Source organism: Boeremia exigua, assembly GCF_020726555.1.
Source record: "Boeremia exigua strain MPI-SDFR-AT-0100 chromosome Unknown C7974scaffold_9, whole genome shotgun sequence".
Lineage (NCBI taxonomy): Eukaryota > Fungi > Ascomycota > Dothideomycetes > Pleosporales > Didymellaceae > Boeremia > Boeremia exigua.
Genome location: NW_025763526.1, coordinates 438,843 through 460,786, shown reverse-complemented (window position 1 = coordinate 460,786; position 21,944 = coordinate 438,843). Strand labels below are relative to the sequence as shown.

The window sequence follows — 21,944 nt, the reverse complement described above, 5'->3', positions numbered from 1 at the left end:
TGTAGAAACAATGTCCCCTGCGCATGAAGGACCATTATCGTAGTGGCGCATCGCGCGTGAAGACCGGGCGGCGAAAGCCAAGGGAAACCGGTGCGATTCAGCGAATAGCGCGCCATTGTCGTTGAGGCAGCGGCTGGCGGTCTAGAACTATTTAGGCACTTGTTGCTTTTCGCACATCGTGCCTAGAAATTTACGCGTCCATGCGATGCGTGATTTGAGCATGAGCAAGTAATCTAGTGGTGAGTGTGGAGTGGTGACTTTTGTGGGGTAAGCGTGTGATCCACCCAGCAAGCACGACAGGAGGCTGAGAAGATCCAGATACCATCTGTTTCAGCTAAGATTGTGTCACCATGTTTTGACATGGCTCCAGTCTGGACGTCCTTTATCGCTGTCATCTGCACATGCCGTCTACTCCGCCACGATGCTACTCCACAAATCTCTTGGAAAGACCAAAACACCACACACCTGCCATCTATACTGAGGCCGGACTTGGCGGCAAGTCGCCAGTCGACCATCCCACTTTCTCTGTGCCAAGCACAAAATCCAAAGTACCACCATCTGCAAAGATATCTTCCCAGGCTACCCATGCCTTATTCCACGGCTTGCCGTTAACTCTTAAGCTTTGAACGTATGGGGCGTTATCACGGTCACCGCCAGTTGTGGAGACTACAAGACGCTTGCTGTTCCCAAGACTGATCGACATCTGCCCGAACCACGGAGCAAGGACCAGGAAGGTCGTCTGTCCAGTCATAGGGAAAAGACCAATCATCTGCCACTATTGCCAGATTTAGTACTTACAACGTGAGGCAGTTGATTACGACTTACCACCAGAAGACTCTCCATAGCGCCAGCGTCCGAGTTGCCGGGCAAACCACTTTCGCCTGCATTGAACAGAGAACTAATTGCTCGGCCCCTCTCGACACTTCTCCACTGCTGCCCTGGTACAAAATTGTATAAGTACGGTGTTGTGAAACCTGGCTCATTACCCGCATTGAAGATTTCCAACTCGAAAAGATTGTCCAGTCTGTCAACGAATCTCTCATCACCACCAATCCGCCTCTTCAGTTCCGCTACATCGTGTATCGCGTTCATGCTGTAAATCCAAGCGTTGTCTTCATAATATGCATCGCCCCAGTAGCAACCTCCACAGTCTTTCGGATCCTGTGCGACAAACGACCCGTTTGCTTGTCTAGGAACCACAAATCCAGAATGGCCTTCAGATGTAGCGTTTGGATTCCAGTGGTTCCGCCAGTTTCGTGAGCGGTTGAAGTATGTTACCGCCTCCTTCGACTTGCCCAGACCAACGGCGACCTGATATAGGCCAAAGTCGTTCGTCGAATACTCTACCGCTCTCGATACAGCGCGTGTAAAGCGAGGTGTGATGTAGCCGTACTGCAGCCAATCCGGAAGAGCGCCTCTGCCTTCTTTGGTAGACGCCTCGGGAGCTCTGGGGTCAATTATGTCAAGTGGTGGCGCGACCTCAGCATCGGTTCTCATCGCGCCGAATCCGTCTTCCCAATCTACGGCGCCTCGCACACCTTTGACGTAAGCGTCGGCTAGAACATTATCCGCATTCGAGCCGCCTTGCACGCGTCCGTTGAAGTTGGACGATCGGGCATCAGGCATGAATCCGTCATGCCGCCAGATGTCGATCAGTGATCGCACAAACTCTTCGTACGCAGTAGGCTGCACTATCTGGAAGAGCGATGTGTGGCACCGGTGGGTATCCCACAAGGTGAATACATCGTCGTAATATGGTTCGCTGCTGTCCCATCCCGGGTTCTCTCCTGTCCTATTAGAGGGTATGAGAAACATTCCATACAGGGAACTGTACAAGAGTTGATGGTCTTCAGTCTGCTCGGAAGAAATCTGTATCTTATTGAAGATCTCGTCGTTCCACCGATTTTGGGCAGCCTCAGTAAGTGACTGGATACTGTCGTCTTCGCTGATCTCGTCGTCCAGATTTTGGCAGGCTTTTATGGTAGAGAGAAAGGATATACCGACCTGCGAAGTTAAATCTGTCTCTTTAAAGGTGAAAACACCTCCCAGCCGAGCAGTCCCGGCGACATAGTTGGAGTTGTTACTGACGGACATATTTCCGGCAAATACCATGGAACGCACAGTTCCTTTATCGAATCTCCCACAGAAGTAAATGGTCCAGTCTGGCGAGAGATTCCAGCCGTTGTTGTATGTCCCCGAACCTTCGTAGTACCTTCCATCGAGGAGCTTGAACGTGCCACCAGAATAGTGCTGCTCCCAACCGAGGCCTCTGAAGCTTGGAAGTACATGAGACACATCTACAACGATAGACGATGTCGTACTGTTGCCACCAGGAAAGGTATACTCGTAGAAACCCGCATGCTCTGTCGCCGCAAGCCGCACCGTAACATTGTTTGCTAGGCGAGACTCGTACCATCCAACGCCGCCCTGATCTCCAGAAGCCCTAGGTTGGGACAAGTCTGCCAGCGGATCCGGAACGATTCCAACGACTGGCATCTGCGACACAACGCCATACTTTGGCGCCCCTCCTACAAGTTATCAGTCATCGCCTCGCCGTACTGCGATGTAGCCTCATACCTGTACCCGACTCGTGCATCATACTAAAGCCCCAGATATTGCCTTCTGGTAAGTATCCAGAGTATGCGTCTGTTGTTCCAGATTGAACATCGGGACCAAGTTTGGCCATAGCGAACGGCGCTGCTACGACGCCGGGAAATCTGTTTCCGCCGTTTCTGGTACCCATGCTGGTTATCTGTGAGCAAGAGAGAAGAACCAGGGTTCCTTTGGCTTACAAGATGTTTACATATTGACTGTAGTCCACCGCTGCACCGCCAGTGCCTGCGAATGCAAGAATAGCTACTGAATATACCTTCAACATATTTCGACCTCAGATTTCGGTATCGATACAACATTAATAACTAGATCTTCTTGCAGTATTGACCACTGTACGCTCCCAGAACGCCAGGTAGGATCAAGATACCAATTCGTACATCAGTATTGATCCAGGATAAGTCGTCAGTCGCGTTGAAACCTCGACCAGAGGAACACAAGACCGTCTTTAAGCCACACCCATACTGCAATAAAGCAGAGATCAGCGAGGGCAGAGCGTCATGGTGCTTTGCGACCATACATCGAGCGAACGGTGGCGGGACCAATCAGAGCCCCGTTCTGCGGCTCGTGAGCGACTGATAGCCACGCGCACGTTGAGACGAGCCATCTGCGCCCCACAGAAGGAATACAAGAGTGCAGGTGTTCGCTGGAGATGAGGTATGAATTGGATAATCTGGTGTGACGTCGTTTATCATCTGGAGCATCCGATGCGTGATGAGTCCATGTGAGAAAATCAAGTCACGCTGTGATCAAGATATATAAGCTTTGCATGTATGGATTTACTTAGCTATATCTTGTTTGCACCCTTTTTCCAATGGACAGACGGACTACCAAGTCAGGTCCTCTCTGTTCACTTTCCTGTTCCTAGCCGGCTCCTTCCCCTTCTTAGCTGGCTCCTTTCCTTTCTTGATTGGCTCCTTCCTCCTACCAAAGTCCTCAGGAATCCTCTCCTCGAGCACTTCTACCACCCTTCCCGTCCCCTCCTTCAGATTCGCCAACTGACTGCCCTCTTTAACGCGCGTATAAAAAACCGGACAGTCTCTGCTGTCGCATTTAATCTCCTCGCCCCACGCCAGCCCCGAGCAGCTTCGACACACCATATCGACATTTTTGACTCTTGTCTCAGCGGCCAACACCCGCTCTTTTAATGTGAGTAAGGCCCGCGCCGGTCTGCGGAGACACTGGCGGCACAGCGGCAGCGCGGCGAACCGCCATTGCTTGACGCCAGGGATAGCCTTGGGCGGCGGCAGGAGTTTCTCGCGACACAGCATGCAGGAGGCAGACGTCATGTAGCTCTCGAGTGTCCTCATGATACTGGTCTGTCCGCCTTTGATAGCCGCGTGAGGTTTGCCGGGTTGCGGCATGGAGACGTTGCGTATGCGTTGTATCTTGGGCATCTCGTCGTACCACTGGCGCACGTTTGCGCCGACGAGATTGAAAATGCGCTCGAGCGGCGGGATCAGGTTCTTGGAGATGTAGTACTCGGCGTCCAACTCGAGATGGTCGTTCGCGAGCAGCATTTCCGGCGCTACGCATCGATCGACGAGGCGTGCGCCTGGCGCACCGGTGATGACGACGTAGGGGACGCGCTCGCCGTATTGTGGCTCTGTGCGTGGGTCGGCCAGCATGCGTTTCGTCGCGATGAGGGCGCCGGGTGGGGGAGGCCCGCGGGCGGAGTAGGTACCTAGCTTGACCTCTTTGGCGAACAGGAAGTCTTGTATAGAGATGCGACCTTGCATGATCTTGCTACATTGTTCCTGAAAGTAGGACTTTACTTGACTGAGGTCAGCGGTGCGAAACAGAATCTTGAGTGCCCGCTCTTCGATTTTCTGCTCGGCGGGCGTGCCATCGCGACGGACTGTTTCAATGCCCTTTGCGTCGAATTCGGGCTCAGTCTGGTCCCTATGCTCGTACTTGAAGCCGACGTAGCGCTTTTTGGCGATCAGGACGCAAGGATGGTATACCTTCTCGAACTTTAGTTTGATGGGTCGCGGGTTGGCGTCTGTAATGGCTTTGGCGATCTCCTCGCCGATAGTGAAAGCTTGATCGCGGGTGCGGCCCTTGAGGTAGATGAAGAGAGAGTCGGTGTCTCCGTATACGACTTCAGCACCCCATTTATCAGTCGCATGGATTAGAGCGATTGCCTTTTCGAGGGTCTCGCGGCCAGTCTGAACAATGCTATCCGCGATCTCGGAGCAGGGCATGCGGCCCGAGAAAGAGGCAGACGTGTAGCCGTATGTGACGTTGGCGAGCAGCTTCAGGGCTAACTGTCTGTTGTTAAGAAGCTGCTGCAAAGTCTTGTCGTCCTTGTCCTGTTTCATACCACTCTTGACCATCACCCTTGTTTCCAAGATCTCACCTAGCATCTTCGCCAACAAGGATTTTCGCATCTCTGGCTTGACATACATCATCCCGTTCGGCGCAATATTGATATGGTCTTTAACAAGTTCCAATAGTTGAGGCTCACGTTTAAAGTCCATGAACCCCATCTTGTTACGCCCCCTCCAGCTCGTGATGCGTCCTAGGCATGTCGAGTAGCAAAGATTGTATGCAATCATCACACTTGGATACAGAGACTGGAAATCCAGCACCAGCAGTGGGCTTGTGTAAAAAGCACTTTGTGGCTCCATCACAAGAGGCAAGCATTCGAGGGCATTCTGCTGACCGACCTGTTTGCGACTTGGGGAAATCAGAACGTAGTTCTCTGGTTTAGCAATGCGGAACATGGTGGATTCGACTTTAAACTGCGACCCGCGGGAGATGACAGAGAAGAAGTCGACTCCCAGTAAGCGCGCCTGTTCGCTCGTGCGCGGCACAATCTCATTCGCTCGTAAAATGTCGAGATTGAGTTGGATGCGAGACAGGAAGTGGTTGAGCACTTTCGACAAGTCGCGAGGCCTGATGCTGAGGTACCAACTGGTAAGATCAGAGTGCGTGTAATGAGGTATTCGCTTGTGTAGGAGATGGAAGACTACATTCTCCATGGTATACTGGAGCAAGTTCAGTTCACCTCGCATTGCTCTCCAGATGTTAATCATGTGACGCCCCGTGACACGAATAGTTGAGGTATGTGTGAAGCCCCATCGGTCTGCTTCTTTGCCAAACCGACCATGAGATTGTGACTTCATCCTACTGATCTCATCACAGAGGTTGTATTCGAATTTCATCCTCGCTCGCTCTATGAGGTAGCCCCAAGAGCTGTTGTGCACCTCGTAGCCAGTGAGGATGTCAGGATCGAACTGTCGAACAATGTCTACGATGCGGTTGATGAGATCCAATTCATCCTCTTCGTACTCGACTTCAACCGATGATTGCTTAGCTATGCGCCTAGCAATACCAGTCTCTTCTGAAAGGCACAGAACTCCTATCCGGGGCCTGTTTGTTGTTGCATTTTCTTCCCCTTCCACAGTCCAGAAGATGCATTGTATCTCGTCCTCTGCAGGGTCTGGTGTGAGATCGCCTCGCGAGTTGACATGTACTTCAAGACTCATAATGCTCATGTACTGAGTCTCATGCTTGACACTAGTCGAGTCTTGCTTTTGTGAAAATTTGAAACCATGTTTGTTCTTCTGCGAAGGCCCTTCAATCTGTGAAAGGTGATCCATAAGGATGACCTTTCGTGGCTTAGGCGTTGTGGGCTTTTGCCGTTTTGATGGTGTTGGTGTTGGGTCAGGTTTTGTTGACGATTGTTCAAGCCAACTTTCCACGTCCTCGAACGACGGCGGTGGTTTCGCAATCTGCCAATTTCGTAAGTTACAGCGCTGCGACCTGACCATGTCTTCTTCCTTTAGTTTCTTCTTGTCGACCAAGACAGGCTTGTGTTCTCCAAAATTAGCAGGATTTCTGCGAGTGGGGTCGAATAGAGGCAGATAAGGCAACGTATTGCTCTGCAACTTGAATTCACGCCCAGCATATTCACGGGATTGGTCTGGCACGTCTTTTTCATTGCTGTAGAAAGCATCCTGGAATATCTCAGATGGTAAACCAGCATGCACCATGGTATCGTTGACCTCATCCACAGACGGTGGCAGAGCGCTGAAGTATACAGTAGAGTTTCGGTGTGGAAAAGACTCTGCGAGCTTCTCTATCAACGAAGAGATCTCTCCATCTCCTTTTGGTCCACTACTGCTTGGTGTTATGATTGACGTCTGTTGATGCGTCCAAGGGGTCACAGGGGTTCCTCGTACTGTGAAGTGTTTGGACCGAGGCGTCTTCGGCAGTTCTTGGGAATTTGAAGAACTCAACTGGCTAAGTCGTGATTTCGTTCCGGAAACACTGTAGATGTCCCCAGCTGAAAATGGTGTGGTGGTCGTTCCTTTTAGCCCTGATGCTTTAGTACTGGTCTGGCTTGGTCGAATCTCGTCAGGTGTGCGATTTGGTGTTGTACTCGTCTCTTTAACGCCCTCAAGTCGCTCACGAAAAGATGCTTTCCTTGCTGTGAGTGGCGAAGAGTTCAGAATGCGTTGGCGTTTTCGCGGGGACTCGAACTCTGGACGGAGACTCCTCTTTCGCACAGTAGACGGACTGTTGGGGCCACCTAAACTGTCTGAATCACTGGGGTCCACAAGGTCAATGCCTTCATCAAAGTAGTCGTCAGACGTCTCCCCGTCGCCCGACTGACCCATGAGAGATACGGTCAAAGGATCGAGCGACTGCTGCCCTTCAGTATCTGAAAGGCCACCATGTCTTGCATTGGCTGCCTCGGCGGCAGCTATGACAAGGTCCGGAAGCTGCTCTACGTGGCCAGGCGGGGGATTATCCCCAGGTAGCGCATTGACTAAAGTCATTGTACTCTTGACCTCCGCGATCACTGGTACAGACTCATCTTCAAGCTCCTGCTCGTCATCACCTATCTGTTGGGTCCAGAGATTCTCTGGATATAGGTCTTCGACGCTCTCCACTGTGGTTCTTATCTTCTCTAAACCCGGTCTCTCTTTTACGAATGTGCCAAAGCTGACATCGCCGCTATGCTTTTTTTCATCCTGGATCAAGTTCGCGACAAGCTCGCGGTACTCTTCTTCATGAATCCAGCCGTCTTTGTCTGTGTTTCTCGGATCTGCGGACATCGACACCATGACCTCGGCAGGAAACGGGCTGCTTGCTGTATCACTAAGCCCCATCTGCCGCTTCCGACGACGCGTTTCGTCTCTCCAAAGACCTGCCATTGACGGTACATACTTGTCATCCGGATTTTGAGGCATCTGACCTGAACGCTCCAGAAAGTCCTGGTGTATGGGTCGATACTTAAGTTCATGCCGGTTCAGGATATCTTGTACGCAAATATCAACTTCAAGCGTACAGTGGCTCTGGCGAGGGTACTGGTCGTCTTCGGCGATGAATTCTTCTGGTATGGACGCATCGTGCCACTTGTGCGTCTCAACGTCGATTTCGTCACTATCCGGGACGGGGCCTCGAAATTGCACCTTTGCGCAATTGATGTAGTCGCACCCGAACAAGTTGTAGTCACACATCCATTGCAGCAAGTATTGCAGGTGACTCTCGTAGGGCTGGAAAACACGACTCAAGATGGCCCCTTGGTGCAGCAGATCCGCAAATCGAGTCATGTGCATGGGATTCAGCATGTAGATCTTGAGAAAAACTTTGTATCCAACATGATATCCAAAGAAGGGAATTCCCTTGACGAGCGTAATATGCCCAACGTAGACAGAATTTCCATCGTATGGGTTTCGACGGTACGTCGAGGCAAGTGCATGGTCAATAGACGCTCGGAGAGAATGTATGTATGTATCGACTGTATAGTCTTAGCATTGCCCAGCTTGTTTGTGCCATGAACTTACCAACATCATTGTCCAGACTACCTGAATATTCAAGGTACAAGTATGGCAGTGCCCCGTGGATGTGTGCGCATACTTTCTGACCGGTTTCGGTGGCACCAAATGCTCGAATGACCGGAACCTGAGGCGAGGCTCCACGCGACTTCTGGGAGAGAGCGTTACCTCGTCTCAAAGCCGGGTCGAGGTCTGTCTGCGTCGCCTGGTAGTTGTCGATGCAGTTCAGGCGGAAGCGAAAGGTCTCCATGACGACATTGAGTCGTAGGCGATCTTCTGTGGACAGAAGATCGTCTATGGTCGCGAAAAGTGCCCAACTGTGACATTCATCTTTCCCTGCAGCTTCCGGTGATTGCAAGATCGAAGCAAGGGTTATTCAAGCGCGACGCTGCACCGCGAAAGACGCGTCGATTGCCACGCGCTAGCATGTGACGTACTAGCGTTAGTGTTCAGCCCTATCGAACAGCTCCACTCTTTGCCGCATCTTCGTGCGCGTGGGGCCTTCACCTGCTTCACCTCCCAACAAACGTTTCCCGCCAAAATGCCACCCGTCGGTGAACCAAGAAAGCCGGATATCTCCGCTGCAGCCAAGGAGCGCAACGAGTACATTCCCTCCTTCATCTCGAAGAAACCGTTCTATGCGATCGACGAGAACGGCAACGACAACGACAATGACTATCTTGTGCACCAGCGTCTACAGAAGCAGGAACAAGATTCAACATGGTACGACCGCGGAAAGAAGATTGGGCCCGCGGCAACCAAGTACCGCAAGGGTGCTTGCGAGAATTGCGGAGCGATGACACACAAGAAGAAGGATTGTCTGAGCAGGCCACGCAAGGCAGGCGCAAAGTTTACCGGCAAGCGCATCGAAGCGGACGAAGCAATCCAAGACATACAACAAAGCTGGGATGCCAAGCGAGACCGATGGAATGGGTACGATGCATCCGACTTCAACCAAGTTATTGAGGAATACAATGACATGGAGAAGTTGCGTCACGAGGCAAAGAAGGCTGCAGACGGCGACAACTCTGCGGACGAGGAAGATGACGGCGACAAATACGATGCTGAGACGGATATGGGCCGCAAGCAGGCGACATCCACAAGGAACCTGCGTCTACGAGAAGATACCGCAAAATATTTGCTTAACCTCGACCTGGACTCGGCCAAATACGACCCCAAGACACGATCGATGGTGGACAGCGGCGCGGTTTCTGATAAAGCAGCAGAGTTGGTGGCAGAGGATGGATTCATGCGTGCATCTGGTGATGCTGCAGAGTTTGAGAGAGCACAACGTTATGCATGGGAAACACAGGAGCGCGGAGATCGAAACAAACTACATCTTCAGGCAAATCCTACATCTGGCGAAGTTATGCGAAAGAAGCAGCTTCAAGAGGAAGACGAGAAGAAGAAAACGAAGGCCAAGGCTCTCGCTGAGAAGTACGGCACGCAAGAGAAGTTCACCGACGAGGCCATGCGCAAGCTCGCTGTTACCGAAAACGAACGCTATGTCGAGTACGATGAACGAGGTGGCATCAAGGGTGCGCCTAAGATCAAAGCCAAGTCGAAGTATGCAGAGGATGTTTTCCCGGGGAATCACACATCAGTCTGGGGTAGCTGGTGGGCAGACTTCCAATGGGGGTTCGCGTGCTGTCATTCCACAGTGAAGAACTCCTATTGTACTGGCGAGGCCGGCAAACAGGCCTTCGCCAAGGCAGAAGCGATGCGAACAGGCGCTGAACTTGAGGAGGTCCCCCGATCAATCGCATGGAAGGAAGAAGAGGCACTTGAGGAACACGTGCCTAATGCCCCCGAAAAGGACCAAAAGGTGAAGCAGGAATCATCCAATCGCAAGCGCACCATAGTCGAGATGACAGGCGACGTCAACGAAGAGGAGATGGAGGAGTACAGGCGGAAGCGCACAATGGCTGCAGACCCCATGGCTGCATACCTGAAGGGAGACAGGACCGATGCAGTATGAGCGTGGCATGACCTTCCTCATTTCTCCAATACCGAAGAGCTTCACTTTTTATCTTAGCATCGCGTGGCGCTGGCAAGGCGTTTATACCCAGGGCTGCATATCAGCAACGGCCTGCAGAATGACATATAGTTCCTGATGATCGAATGCGTTGTCCTGCAGAGTGCAGTGCTGATCGGTGTCATGCAGCTAGGGTTCAAGGCTTCCGTCTTCCCCATCTGCAGTTTTCGCCTTCATGACAGATGCCAGCTCACACAAAACCGATTGCGCATGCAGCCGCGCGTATGCGTTGTATAGCAGCAAGGCAGCAGTTTTGGACAATCTGTGAGCGCTAAGTGGTGGGCGAGTGTGGCTCGAGGCTGACGCAATGCCCCGACACGCCAAGGGAGTATGGGGCATCAGGGATTCGGAGCTCATGCTCGAGCGCCCAAACTCCACTCTCCCACCAATTCCCCCTACAACTACGCGCAGGTGTCCTGCGACGTGCCTGCCTGCCTGATTGCCACCTTCCTTGGTTTCTTTTCCACCGCAATCGCGACATCGCGACAGCCTCCAGACAGTCTTGATAGGCCGCGACTGCCATCAAGATGGCGCTCTACGGTTCCAGCAGGAATGTGGACATGGGAAAGTCAGTCATAGGTTCACGGCGCCATGTCATACCATACTGAATTTTTATACAGGCAAGAGTCTGAGCTTGCCATCAACATTCGCAAAGCAACCAGCATCGAGGAGGTCTCACCTAAACGTACGTCCGCAGCCTCCGAGACAGCCGGCCGAAGCTCATTGTGACGACAGGCAAGCATGTGCGAGCATGCATCGTGTACACATGGGATCATAAGAGCTCCGCCTCCTTCTGGCAGGGCATGAAAGTGTACGTTTCGCTGGACACCCTGGAAAGACACCTCATGGGCGCATGCGGTCTTCTGGGACCCCGCTGATTGCGACCACAGGCAACCGATCCTCGCCGACGAAATCCAGACGTTTAAAGCGCTCATTACCGTACACAAGGTCCTACAAGAAGGCCATCCTATCGTTTTGAAGGAGGCACAGTCCAACACTAGCTGGTTGGAGAGCCTGTCGCGGGGTGCTACAGACGGCGCAGGTGCACGAGGATACGCGCCACTCATCTCAGAGTATATATATTACCTCATGGCCAAGTTGGCGTTCCACCGACAGCACCCGGAGTTTAATGGTACGAACAGCAAGCGCAATGCTTTGAACAGCACACTGATAGCAGGCAGGAACTTTCGAGTATGAGGAGTACATCAGCTTGAAGTCCATCAACGACCCAAACGAGGGATACGAGACAATCTCAGATCTTATGACGCTCCAAGACCAGATCGATGCGTTCCAGAAGCTCATCTTTTCACACTTCCGAAGCGGCGCCAACAACGAATGCAGAATCGCTGCGCTTGTCCCGTTAGTCCAAGAGAGCTATGGCATCTACAAGTTCATTACCAGCATGCTGCGTGCTATGCACACCAGTAAGTGCTGCACATGAGTTCATTAGATCCCGCTGACAAGCGCAGCACTTGGTGACGATGAGGCGCTCTCTCCTCTTCGTGGCAGATACGATGCCCAGCACTACCGTCTCGTCAAGTTCTACTACGAGTGCTCGAACCTTCGATACCTTACAAGCTTGATCACCGTGCCAAAGCTTCCTCAAGATCCGCCGAACCTCCTCTCTGAAGACGAATCGGCGCCCGCACTTCCCACGAGACCAAAGGCATCGGAGCCTGCTCCTCCGCCTCGCGCACCGTCGGTCGATCCCGAGCCGATCAACGAATTCTGGAAGAACGATCAGAAGAGGCAGCAAGAGCAGTACGAGGAGGAGCAGCGGAGGCTAGCGCAGCAATGGGAAGATGCACAGCTTCAGCAGCAGCAACAGCAGCTGCAAGCGCAGAGAGATTTTGAAGAACAACAAAGGCTACAGGCGGAACAGGCGCGTATTGCGCAAGAGGCACTCATGCGCGATCAGTACCAGCAGCAGACCCAGGGCCGCCTTGCGGAGCTCGAGCGGGAAAATCTAAACGCGCGCGCGCAGTACGAGCGCGATCAGCTCATGTTGCAGCAGTACGATCAGAGGATGAAGGCACTCGAGGGAGAAATTTCACAGATGAACCAGAACTTTGGTTCGCAGATGAGCTCCCGTGACGAACAGCTTAGAGCGCTCCAAGAGCAGCTGAACACATGGAGATCGAAATATGAGTCGTTGGCCAAGCTCTACTCGCAGTTGCGCCACGAACACCTGCAGCTTCTCCAGAAGTTCAAGGCAGTCCAGCTCAAGGCCAACTCTGCACAAGAAGCCATCGACGCTCGCGACAAGCTGCAGCGAGAGTTGAAGACAAAGAATCTCGAGCTGGCAGACATGATCCGCGAGCGTGACCGTGCGATGATGGACAAGGACCGAAGCACCGGCGGACACCGCGACGAAGTAGAGAAGCTCAAGCGTGAGCTACGCGAGGCTCTGGACCGGATCGACAACGCAGAACGAGGCAAGGGCTCCGAGCTGTCATCTATGCTGGCGAGGCACAACCGTGAAATTGCGGACTTGGAGGAAGCCTTGCGCAACAAGACACGCCAGCTCGACCAGCTGCAGATGAAGCATCGCGAAGGCGACTCGGATCTGGAGCGTCTGCTGCGCGACAAGGAAGAGGAACTCGAGATCTTCCGTGCTGGCATGGACCAGACATTGCTTGAGCTGAACGAGCTCAAGCTGAATGGCAACGCCAGCGAGGATGTTCTTGACGGACACCTTGACACCATCATGCAGGACAGCTTGCAGAAGATTAACGACATCATCGACTCTGTGCTGCAAAGTGGTGTTCAGCGCGTAGATGACTCTCTCTACGAATTGGACTCCTCCATGCAGGCTGGTAACCAGAATGCGACTGGCCCTTATGTGCTTTCGCAGATCGAAAATGCGTCCACAAGTGCCATGGAGTTTTCGACTGCCTTTAACAACTTCATCGCGGACGGACATAACGCGAAACACGCAGAGGTTATTAACGCAGTCAACAGCTTCTCCGGTTCAATCGTAGATGTTCTCATCAACACCAAGGGTCTCACAAGGTTCGCTTCGGACGAGAACAAGGCTGATCAGCTTATCAACGGAGCGCGAGCCTCTGCCACATCGACCATCAGATTCTTCCGTAACGTTCAGTCTGTACGGATGTATGACCTTGACGCTGAGCAGAAGATTGATGTGGTCATCAACAACAGCTCTGAGGTTGTCCGTAACCTGCAGAGTCTGTCCAAGTTGGCGGACGCCTTCGCACCCAAGAGCAAGTTGAACACCAATGGAGATCTTGGTGAGGTCGTTGACGACGAGCTTACGAAGGCTGCGAACGCCATTCAAGCGGCTGCTGATCGTCTTGCCAAACTGAAGAACAAGCCACGAGACCAGTTCTCTACCTATGAGCTGCAGATCCATGACTCAATTCTTGATGCGGCTATCACAGTCACGAACGCTATCGCACAGCTCATCAAGGCGGCTACGGCATCGCAGCAAGAAATCGTTCGCGAAGGCCGTGGTAGTATGTCCAAGACACAGTTCTACAAGAAGCACAATCGCTGGACTGAAGGTCTTATCAGCGCAGCCAAGGCCGTCGCTACTTCCACCAACATGCTCATCGAGACTGCTGATGGTGTCATCTCTGGCCGTAACTCGCCCGAACAGCTCATCGTCGCGTCCAACGATGTTGCTGCCTCCACTGCTCAGCTTGTCGCTGCCAGTCGTGTAAAGGCCAGCTTCATGAGCAAGACACAAGACAGGCTTGAGACTGCCTCAAAGGCCGTCACTGCTGCCTGCCGTGCGCTTGTCAGACAGGTGCAAGAAATCATCGCTCAGAAGAACAGGGCCGATGGTGACGTGGTGGACTACACCAAGTTGAGCGATCACGAGTTCAAGGTTAGGCAGATGGAGCAGCAGGTATGTTAGGCCACGATCACAAGTGTTTGATTCCATACTAACGAAGTCAACAGGTCGAGATCTTGCAGCTTGAGAACCAACTCTCGCAGGCGCGCGTCAGGTTGGGCGAGATGCGCAAGCTGTCGTACCTCGAAGAGTAAAGTGCACTTCACAAGTGCTCGTAAGTATTGTAATTCTCTTCTTGTTAGATAGTCTTGTGTAATTTCCGACGCGCGGAGCGTTATCTGTTGAGAGGAAATGGAGGAACTCGTGGCCTTTTAGCACAATCATATGGTTTGCTGCCATCATCAATACCACAATGCCAAATTGTTACATCCTTGCTCTTGTGCACGTTCTTCCCACCGTATACTTACATTCTACGCAGAGCTTGGAGCCTTTGTCCTTTACTTGTTCCACCGTTTTTCACATGCATCCAGCTCCAGTTTCTACCCAAACCTGGGCCGAATCTTCTCCAAACTACTCTCATCGGTTTGGGCTATCGTAGACAACACGCGTCACCGTGCAGTGTCGATGCAATCTACACTCATGGTTCCGCTACCATGCAATGGTCTCCCCAAACCGGTCAACAAACTTCCCACTATCCTCCTTCTTCAGCCCATCTATGACCTTCAAGCAATCGCTCAAACTCTCCTGAGTACTGATCGCCCCGTCCTCCTTCCACTCCACAAGCCCCGTCTCAACTCTCCCAGGATGCAGCAACAGAAACGTAACCTCAGGTATATCAATCGCAAAGCTCTTTACCACAGCATTCAGCGCCGCCTTACTAGCTCGATACGCATACCCTCCCCCCGCCACATTCGCGCTCACACTGCCCATCCTCGAACTCATGATCACAACCTTAGGATCCTCGGCCATTTTGAGGCTCGGCAAAAACGACGTCACGAGATTAAATGTGCCCCAAGTGTTCACCTCAAGTGTCTTGGTGAACGTGGACCGGTCCATAACGGCCAGTGTCTCGGCGGCTGCGACGTCGCCAGGCTGCTCTGCGACGACGCGTGGCACCAGGCCTCGGATCCCGGCGCAGTGGATGATCAGGCCTATGGGTTCGTCGTCGACGGCAGTTTGTGCCACGTACAATTCTTCGGGGGACGTGACATCTGCGCGGAAACCGAGTCTTTTAAACTTTGGCAGGTCGGGTGGGAAGGGAACGGTGTCGATCGCAATGAGAAACGGAGGGGGCGTTTGAGAGGCATAGTGTAACAGGAATGCTAAACCGAGGCCGGATGCGGCGCCTGTTATCAGGATTGTTTGAGGGGCCATTGAATAGTGGTTACAGTTTCGGATGCTTTCGCGGGTAGGTGGTTGGTTGTCCGAGTCAACACCGAGGATACAGTGCCTTTTACATGCGCTGACTAACGACGAGCTGGCGAACGAGGCCCAGCGAGGAAATCGTGGAGCTCAAAGGCGCGGATAGCTGCATTAGCGTATGACGTTTAGGGTCCGTTTACAGTTGCCGATATGCTGGTTCCCCGCTATCTGATGCCGAGTCTGGTGGGTCAGGATACTCAACTATATATGAATCTATAAGTGTATGGAAATCACGAGAAGACTAGATTTCGCAAAGAACACAGCCTAGTTAAGACAACATCATTAACTTTGGAACATGTTCTACCGTCCAGGCAAAGACGACCACGGCCTTCCCCATGATCCGTTCAAGGTACTCATCACCTTTCCAAACCAATACATTACTTTCTATCGAATAATAACACAGTCCAATATCTAACGACCCCAGGGCTGCGTTGTTCCCCGTCCCATCGGATGGATATCGACACTCTCCCCCACCGGCCAAGCCAACCTCGCACCCTATTCCCAATTCAACAACCTCACCTTCGACCCGCCCTACGTAATGTTCAGCGCCAACCAAACTCCCACCGCGCAGCAAAAAGACACCGTCAAGAATACCGAAGCCACCGGCAAGTTTTGCTGGAACCTGGCCACCTACGATCTGCGCAACGCCGTCAACATCACCGCCGAGCAGACTGAGTACGGCATCGACGAGTTCGAGAAAGCCGGGCTGGCGAAGGTAGACAGCAAGTTGAGCGAGGTGGATGTGCGTGGCGAGAAGAGGATGGTACCGATGGTGCGCGATAGTCCCGTGAGGTTCGAGTGCGAGCACTACAGCACGCTGCGGCTGCCGGGGAATCCGCCGGTGGGGTCTGTAGACGTGGTGATTGGCAGGGTAGTGGGTATTCACATTGACGAGCGGGTGTTGACGGACGGGAAGATCGATATCAAGAAGACTGGTGAGTGGGACTTCTACTGTTGGATCGATTCACAGAGAGGTACTGACAAGGCTAGTTCCGATCGCGCGATGCGGGTACTATGAGTATGCGAAGATTACGGAGGTGTTTGAGATGACGGTACCGGGGCTCTCGGAGGATGTTATGGCAGGATTGGAGGGGAATAGCAAGAAGATGAAGGCGGTTGCTGGAAAGGAGAAGGAACAGAACGGAGTGGTGAGAGACAATGACGTGGACCTAGAGACGAAGAAATGATGGAATGGATTTGGAACTCGTTGGGTGCACCACATACTGCTTTCGAGAAAAGTTCTAACTGAACATTTCAATCTTCAAGTAGATACTCACGACTTTACGAAGGAACCTTGACCGAATTTCCTTTTCAGGCTAGTGTCTATCCTCGACGCTGCAAGAACAATGCGATACACGAGCGGAAAGAGCGTTCGGTTAGGGCGGCTTGAAGCGCGGGCTGCCTGACCGACATCATCGGACCTGCTTATTGGCACACACCACAGCACTGCCACCATCACGAGTCTTGGTATAAACATCTCTGTACATCACCAAATAGCCTTAGAGATGAGCCTTACACAATCGCGCCACGTCCCCGGGGCTGTACAAGACCCAGCATATATATGAGTGCAGTCCGCCACCCTATCTTCGGCCTGGCGCGCAGTTGTTCGCTTCATCATGGACGACCTACTACCGTCCTATGAAAGTGCGGTACAGCAAAATCCGTTCACACTTATTGCACCGTATTTGTCATCAGACTCTATCTGCGCTGCAGCTCTTGTAAGCAAAAAATGGCACAAGATCTTCACACCGCACCTTTGGGGTAGTCCTGCATCACATTTTGGGGTGGAGAATGATACAGTTTATGGTAGGTCAAGGCGCTACATTACCTCTGATGCGCTTACTGACTTGCCATAGTCGCCTTGACGCGCTTCAAGCGAACCTTGCCGTATGCACGATCGTCTGTACGAGCGCTTACACATACGCTTCAATTCCCGCCAGCTCATGCTGAGATCTATGGCGGCCCACATTCCGAATGGCTAAGAGAATGCCTTGAAAGATTACCTAATCTACAATGTCTGATGGTAAACGGGCTGCCGTTCTTCGACCATGCAGCACTTTTGACGTTGCGACATGCCAGTCCATGGTGGAACGCCCATCGCAGGGTTGCATTTCCAGTCTTTGGCCTGCGCTTGTTGGATGCATCGGGCTGTACCAATGCAACTTCAACTGGACTTCTAGAAGCTCTGCCCCACTTTCCGGATCTCGTATCTCTAGATTTGTCGAGGACGCCGGCTGCTCGATCTGATGTGGTTCTGAGCAAGTTGAAGTACCTTCGTAATTTGCGAGTGCTGAACTTGGAAGGTCTTGGCCTGAAAGACACTGATTTTGAGATCATCGCACCTTCCATCGGAACACGCGTCAGAAGTCTCAACGTGAGCGACAACAATCTGACTGATGCAAGCGCTAGACTACTGCTGGAACATTGTCTGAAAGAGACCACCATACCAGTGCACGTGACAAGATCACCTCTTCCCCCAGTCGAACATGGCCAGCTCAGTGGCGATATAGACGCTTACGAATCTGAAGACCTCGTCAGTCACCTTCGCCGAAGACTGACCAAAGGATTTGTTGGTAGTTTGGCTATAGAAGAGAGCAGGGATGTGGGTGTTACCCACCTGTATCTGTCAAAGAACTCCGTGACAGTCGAAGGAATCTCTGGACTTCTTCGATCAAAACGTCTACGTGTCCTCGATATCGGAGTCCTGCCTGCATTTCTGATGAGACCCATGGAGTCATTTTCCGAGGATACTGACAGCAATATAGACCTTCCCGGCGTTGCCAAAATGACCCCAATTTTGTCTGAGTATGCTGCTGCGAAGATGAGGTATTTGAGAATCAACTATCAGATCGTCACGGAAGATGCTGTGGCAAACTTACTTCCGTCGCCACGAGCAGAGCTTGATGGTAATCTCGGCCAGTACGCGCCGTTTGATGCAGTCGAGCTTGAAGAGCGGAACCCGCGCGAATTAGAAGCCTCCCATCACTCGATATCAGTAGCTGAACTCAGCTCCGCGGAGAACGCTGTGTTTGAACTTCCCGGGAGTCCCGCTTTCCCGGTGGAACTTCCTGGGTGTTTTCCAGTGGAAGTCTCACCGACAGTACGCAAGGATGACGGCCTTGCACGGACGCCATCGATCAGGGTCACATCTGAACCACAGGAGATCAAAAAAGGCGCGGCGTATGCGCCAGAGCCTGTCTATGTGGATCCAGCCTTGTCGCCTGTGAGCCCTCATGTATCAAGTAACGAGGCCCAAAGGCAGTTCTGGACTGGAGACTCGACACCCGACTACCCGGTGGCACTCTCGCCCATTCTGGGCAGCTCGCGCAACTCAATCTCGAGTGAAACTTTCGGCCGAAGGTCACGCCACAATTCGACTCATTTTGTCGAGGAGCGCAGAGCAAGGCTGGAGCTTCGACAATCACAAGAGAACCGGCTACATCCAGGCATGCTTCCTAATGTACACACCTTGGTTTTGACTGACGTCCCAACGTCAACGAATGATCCAACCCTCATACATAAACTCATTCGATACATCAGAGATGCTGCGGAGGAGGCATCGATAGCCAGACAGCGTGCCAAGCACACCTACATGCTACCACCTGGACGTAGCAGAAACATAGCTGAGCGGGAGTATGCCCGTGGTCTTTTTGCACTGAAGCGAATCGTACTTGAGATGGCACCTCCTCAAGTTGTGCACAAGAAGGTATCTACAAGCTGGAGAGCATACCCTACTAAATCATCTACGGAGGATGCCGATTCAGAGGCTTTTTGGGAAGCAGCAACACACGACTTCTCCTTCTTCGACGATGAGGAGTGCGGTGTCCCGACAAGAGAGCCTGGACGCGGTTTGCCACTAGCGGCGATGAGTGGTCTCGAATTGGCTGCACATCGCCCTACTCCACCACCACAGCCAAGGAGGGTAGAGCCGTTTCTGCAGCCACAACTTGATGTGGTTTCAGAAATTGGCAAGTTCCGCAAGGAAAAGAAGACGATGTACAGACAATTACTTGACATGGGCGAAGTTGACCCAGAAGTTGAAGGCTTTTGGCCAGGCGACATCACCGTCGTAAGGAAACCGGTCGATGCTGACGAAGGAGAACTGGACTGCTACGGGAACAGGTACCAAGGATGGGGCTTGTACCGGTGAAAAGGAGATTGCCGTTACGGACCTTTCTTCCGGGGCAGAATTTAAGTTCTAGGACTGCAGCCTGGGTGCATTCAAGGGTTCACATCACTAGCCTCCCTGCAGCCAGGTCCAATCAGCGTGCTGACCAGTCGACAACCCCGCAGTCCAACGCCCTCTCAAGGCGTATCTGATCAAGAATCTGGATACGAAAACAATGCCATGCATTAACACAGCTCACGCACGTGAATCCCACGTGTCAAGATGCGCCAGGCGATCGTCGTCCAGCTTACAACACTCTATTAGCCTTCCATTCACTGCCACGAGACCCAGGTGTAATGACCGTCTCTGTACTTCAATATATGTGTTACTTATATCCCACTAGCTACTTTTGATTGAGGCGGCTAATCGGAGCTCAACGGCTTGCGGGTCGTCTGTTTCAGCCTGACAATATGGGACAACTGTCGAGCCGCCATGCAGGTTCGGTAAGAGATAGCCATCGATCAGTTCGTCCGATAACATCCAAGCATACCAAATCACACGCATGTCGGAATAGCGCAGGAAATGTACGTGATGCACCGACATCAAGACGACGAACAAGCTCGCATTTAGCAGAAGGCCAAAGCACCAAATCATTGACGTTGAGCGGTCCCGCTCCCGCAAGACGCCACAAAGAACATCCGGCGCGGCACTCGAATAAGTCTATACTACGAAGAAAGTCTCCTGTACGGGATAGAGGTTACGATGAGCCTGGATCTATTGTTGCGAAACAGATCACAGGGTCCCAACTCTCGCTGACTGTGTCAAATCGTCGAACGCCACGGCAAAAGAAAGAGTGCCTAGTCTGTACCGACAACCGCTTAGTCTCTCGCTTTCCGACCCATCCTCCGACCGCACGATGTGTTCACAATGCAGACGTATGTCGGAGATGCCTCAGAACGTGGATCGATACTTCCTTCGCCGACAGGGTATGGGATGAGATTGACTGTCCAGTCTGTTCCCAGCGTTTGGCCTACGAAGACGTCCGCGAGTTCGCTCCCTCAGAAATCTTCCGCAGGTACAAGAAATTAAGCACCAAAGCTGCATTAGAAGCTATACCAGGCTTTCATTGGTGCCTTACGAGAGGATGCAAGTCGGGCCAGGTAATCAGGACAGGCACCAGCAAGTTCTGTTGCGTGAATTGCAAGAATACTCATTGCATCGAGCACAATATGCCATGGCACAAGCGAGAGACTTGTAAGGAATTCGATTACAGGTTGGTATGGAGGTTGCTACAAGGCGATCAGCAACACTGACAAGGGTTAGAACCAACAGAAAGCTGAAGAAGGAAGAAGAGATAGCGAGTAAGAAGTGGTTGAAGGAGAAGGCTAAGAGATGCCCTGGGTGTAAACGCCCCATCGAGAAGGCTAATGGGTGCGACCATATGACATGTAGGTCAAGGAGCTCCACCCTAGTTGTGCGTCCACTGATTGCATAATACGTAGGCTCGAAGTGCAGACACGAATTCTGCTGGGAATGCCGGGCACCTTACAAGAAGCCTAGAGATGTGATGTCGGTCGCTCATCGTGTTGATTGCATTCACCATGTTTCGCGTACCGGTGACAACGATTGGGATGGGAGATTCTACTACGGTCGATAGGCTAAAAGACCTTCTCTTTCATGAGGCTTGGCCTTGACCTCGACAATCCGAAAGACATGCGGGGCTTCATGGGACTACAATGTTAGATAGCAAGGAGTATGTTGATAGCGTTGCTTGACACTCGCGTTCTTGAGATCCTCGGAATTGCGATAGGTGTTCTTTGTGCATTAAGAGCGTTAGTTCTCGCATGTGGATTCTGTCTGTTCATCACCTGAGTGTTCGCATCATGACTGCTCCGCGTGGCTTGCGCGTCCCGGCAGCCCAATCAGCACCCGCAAGCCGAACGCTAGTATGCCGTGCCGTTTTCTTCCCCTCGAGGCCTGTTGCTGACGTCTGCATCAGACACGTCGCAATTGGCCTCGGCCGACGTTCAATTACCCAGGACCCGGCGGACGCGTTGCGTGCGAAATATTGAAGAGCTTTGCGGTTGCTCGGCATCCAAGGAACGCGAGCGCGCGCCGGACGACTCAAAAGCACGCTCCAGCTGTACAACGATGTACAGTTCGTACATCACAATTATCCCAACCCAAACAAATACCATCTTTGATGCCCGCAGACGCTAAAAT

General features: G+C 52.3%; 8 protein-coding genes across 8 annotated transcripts; 5 read left to right on the top strand and 3 right to left on the bottom strand.

Moving 5' to 3' along the window:
• Positions 1-472: 472 nt before the first annotated feature.
• C7974DRAFT_363359 (alpha-1,2-mannosidase family protein) lies at positions 473-2,878 on the bottom strand (the record flags this gene model as incomplete). Its single annotated transcript, XM_046139757.1, has 4 exons — positions 473-775; positions 826-2,528; positions 2,578-2,717; positions 2,793-2,878. The coding sequence occupies 4 exons, from the start codon at positions 2,876-2,878 to the stop codon at positions 473-475; spliced, it is 2,232 nt and encodes a 743-aa protein (XP_045994548.1).
• Positions 2,879-3,413: 535 nt separating this feature from the next.
• Positions 3,414-8,782, bottom strand: C7974DRAFT_457966 (DNA polymerase-like protein zeta catalytic subunit). Its single transcript, XM_046146071.1, has 2 exons — positions 8,409-8,782; positions 3,414-8,362 (listed from the first exon to the last, which is right to left on the bottom strand). Exons 1-2 carry the CDS (start codon positions 8,647-8,649, stop codon positions 3,438-3,440), a joined length of 5,166 nt encoding a protein of 1,721 aa, XP_045994547.1. The 5' UTR covers positions 8,650-8,782; the 3' UTR covers positions 3,414-3,437.
• Positions 8,783-8,883: 101 nt separating this feature from the next.
• On the top strand, positions 8,884-10,524 carry C7974DRAFT_225698 (Pre-mRNA splicing Prp18-interacting factor-domain-containing protein). Its single transcript, XM_046137265.1, has one exon. The coding sequence runs from the start codon at positions 8,941-8,943 to the stop codon at positions 10,375-10,377; it is 1,437 nt and encodes a 478-aa protein (XP_045994546.1). The 5' UTR covers positions 8,884-8,940; the 3' UTR covers positions 10,378-10,524.
• Positions 10,525-10,908: 384 nt separating this feature from the next.
• Positions 10,909-14,642, top strand: C7974DRAFT_225738 (ANTH domain-containing protein). Its single transcript, XM_046137267.1, has 6 exons — positions 10,909-11,119; positions 11,170-11,245; positions 11,325-11,566; positions 11,616-11,858; positions 11,904-14,305; positions 14,359-14,642. The coding sequence occupies exons 1-6, from the start codon at positions 11,026-11,028 to the stop codon at positions 14,443-14,445; spliced, it is 3,144 nt and encodes a 1,047-aa protein (XP_045994545.1). The 5' UTR covers positions 10,909-11,025; the 3' UTR covers positions 14,446-14,642.
• Positions 14,643-15,616, bottom strand: C7974DRAFT_225692 (uncharacterized protein). The gene has a single exon (XM_046137263.1). It carries the CDS (start codon positions 15,563-15,565, stop codon positions 14,840-14,842), a length of 726 nt encoding a protein of 241 aa, XP_045994544.1. The 5' UTR covers positions 15,566-15,616; the 3' UTR covers positions 14,643-14,839.
• C7974DRAFT_398832 (uncharacterized protein) lies at positions 15,607-17,068 on the top strand. Its single transcript, XM_046142353.1, has 3 exons — positions 15,607-15,962; positions 16,038-16,548; positions 16,604-17,068. Exons 1-3 carry the CDS (start codon positions 15,909-15,911, stop codon positions 16,798-16,800), a joined length of 762 nt encoding a protein of 253 aa, XP_045994543.1. The 5' UTR covers positions 15,607-15,908; the 3' UTR covers positions 16,801-17,068.
• C7974DRAFT_225759 (uncharacterized protein) lies at positions 16,931-19,977 on the top strand. Its single transcript, XM_046137268.1, has 2 exons — positions 16,931-17,419; positions 17,470-19,977. Exons 1-2 carry the CDS (start codon positions 17,230-17,232, stop codon positions 19,761-19,763), a joined length of 2,484 nt encoding a protein of 827 aa, XP_045994542.1. The 5' UTR covers positions 16,931-17,229; the 3' UTR covers positions 19,764-19,977.
• On the top strand, positions 19,953-21,419 carry C7974DRAFT_225695 (uncharacterized protein). The gene is made up of 4 exons (XM_046137264.1): positions 19,953-20,074; positions 20,125-20,994; positions 21,045-21,169; positions 21,224-21,419. The coding sequence occupies exons 2-4, from the start codon at positions 20,192-20,194 to the stop codon at positions 21,376-21,378; spliced, it is 1,083 nt and encodes a 360-aa protein (XP_045994541.1). The 5' UTR covers positions 19,953-20,074; positions 20,125-20,191; the 3' UTR covers positions 21,379-21,419.
• The last annotated feature ends 525 nt before the right edge of the window (positions 21,420-21,944 follow it).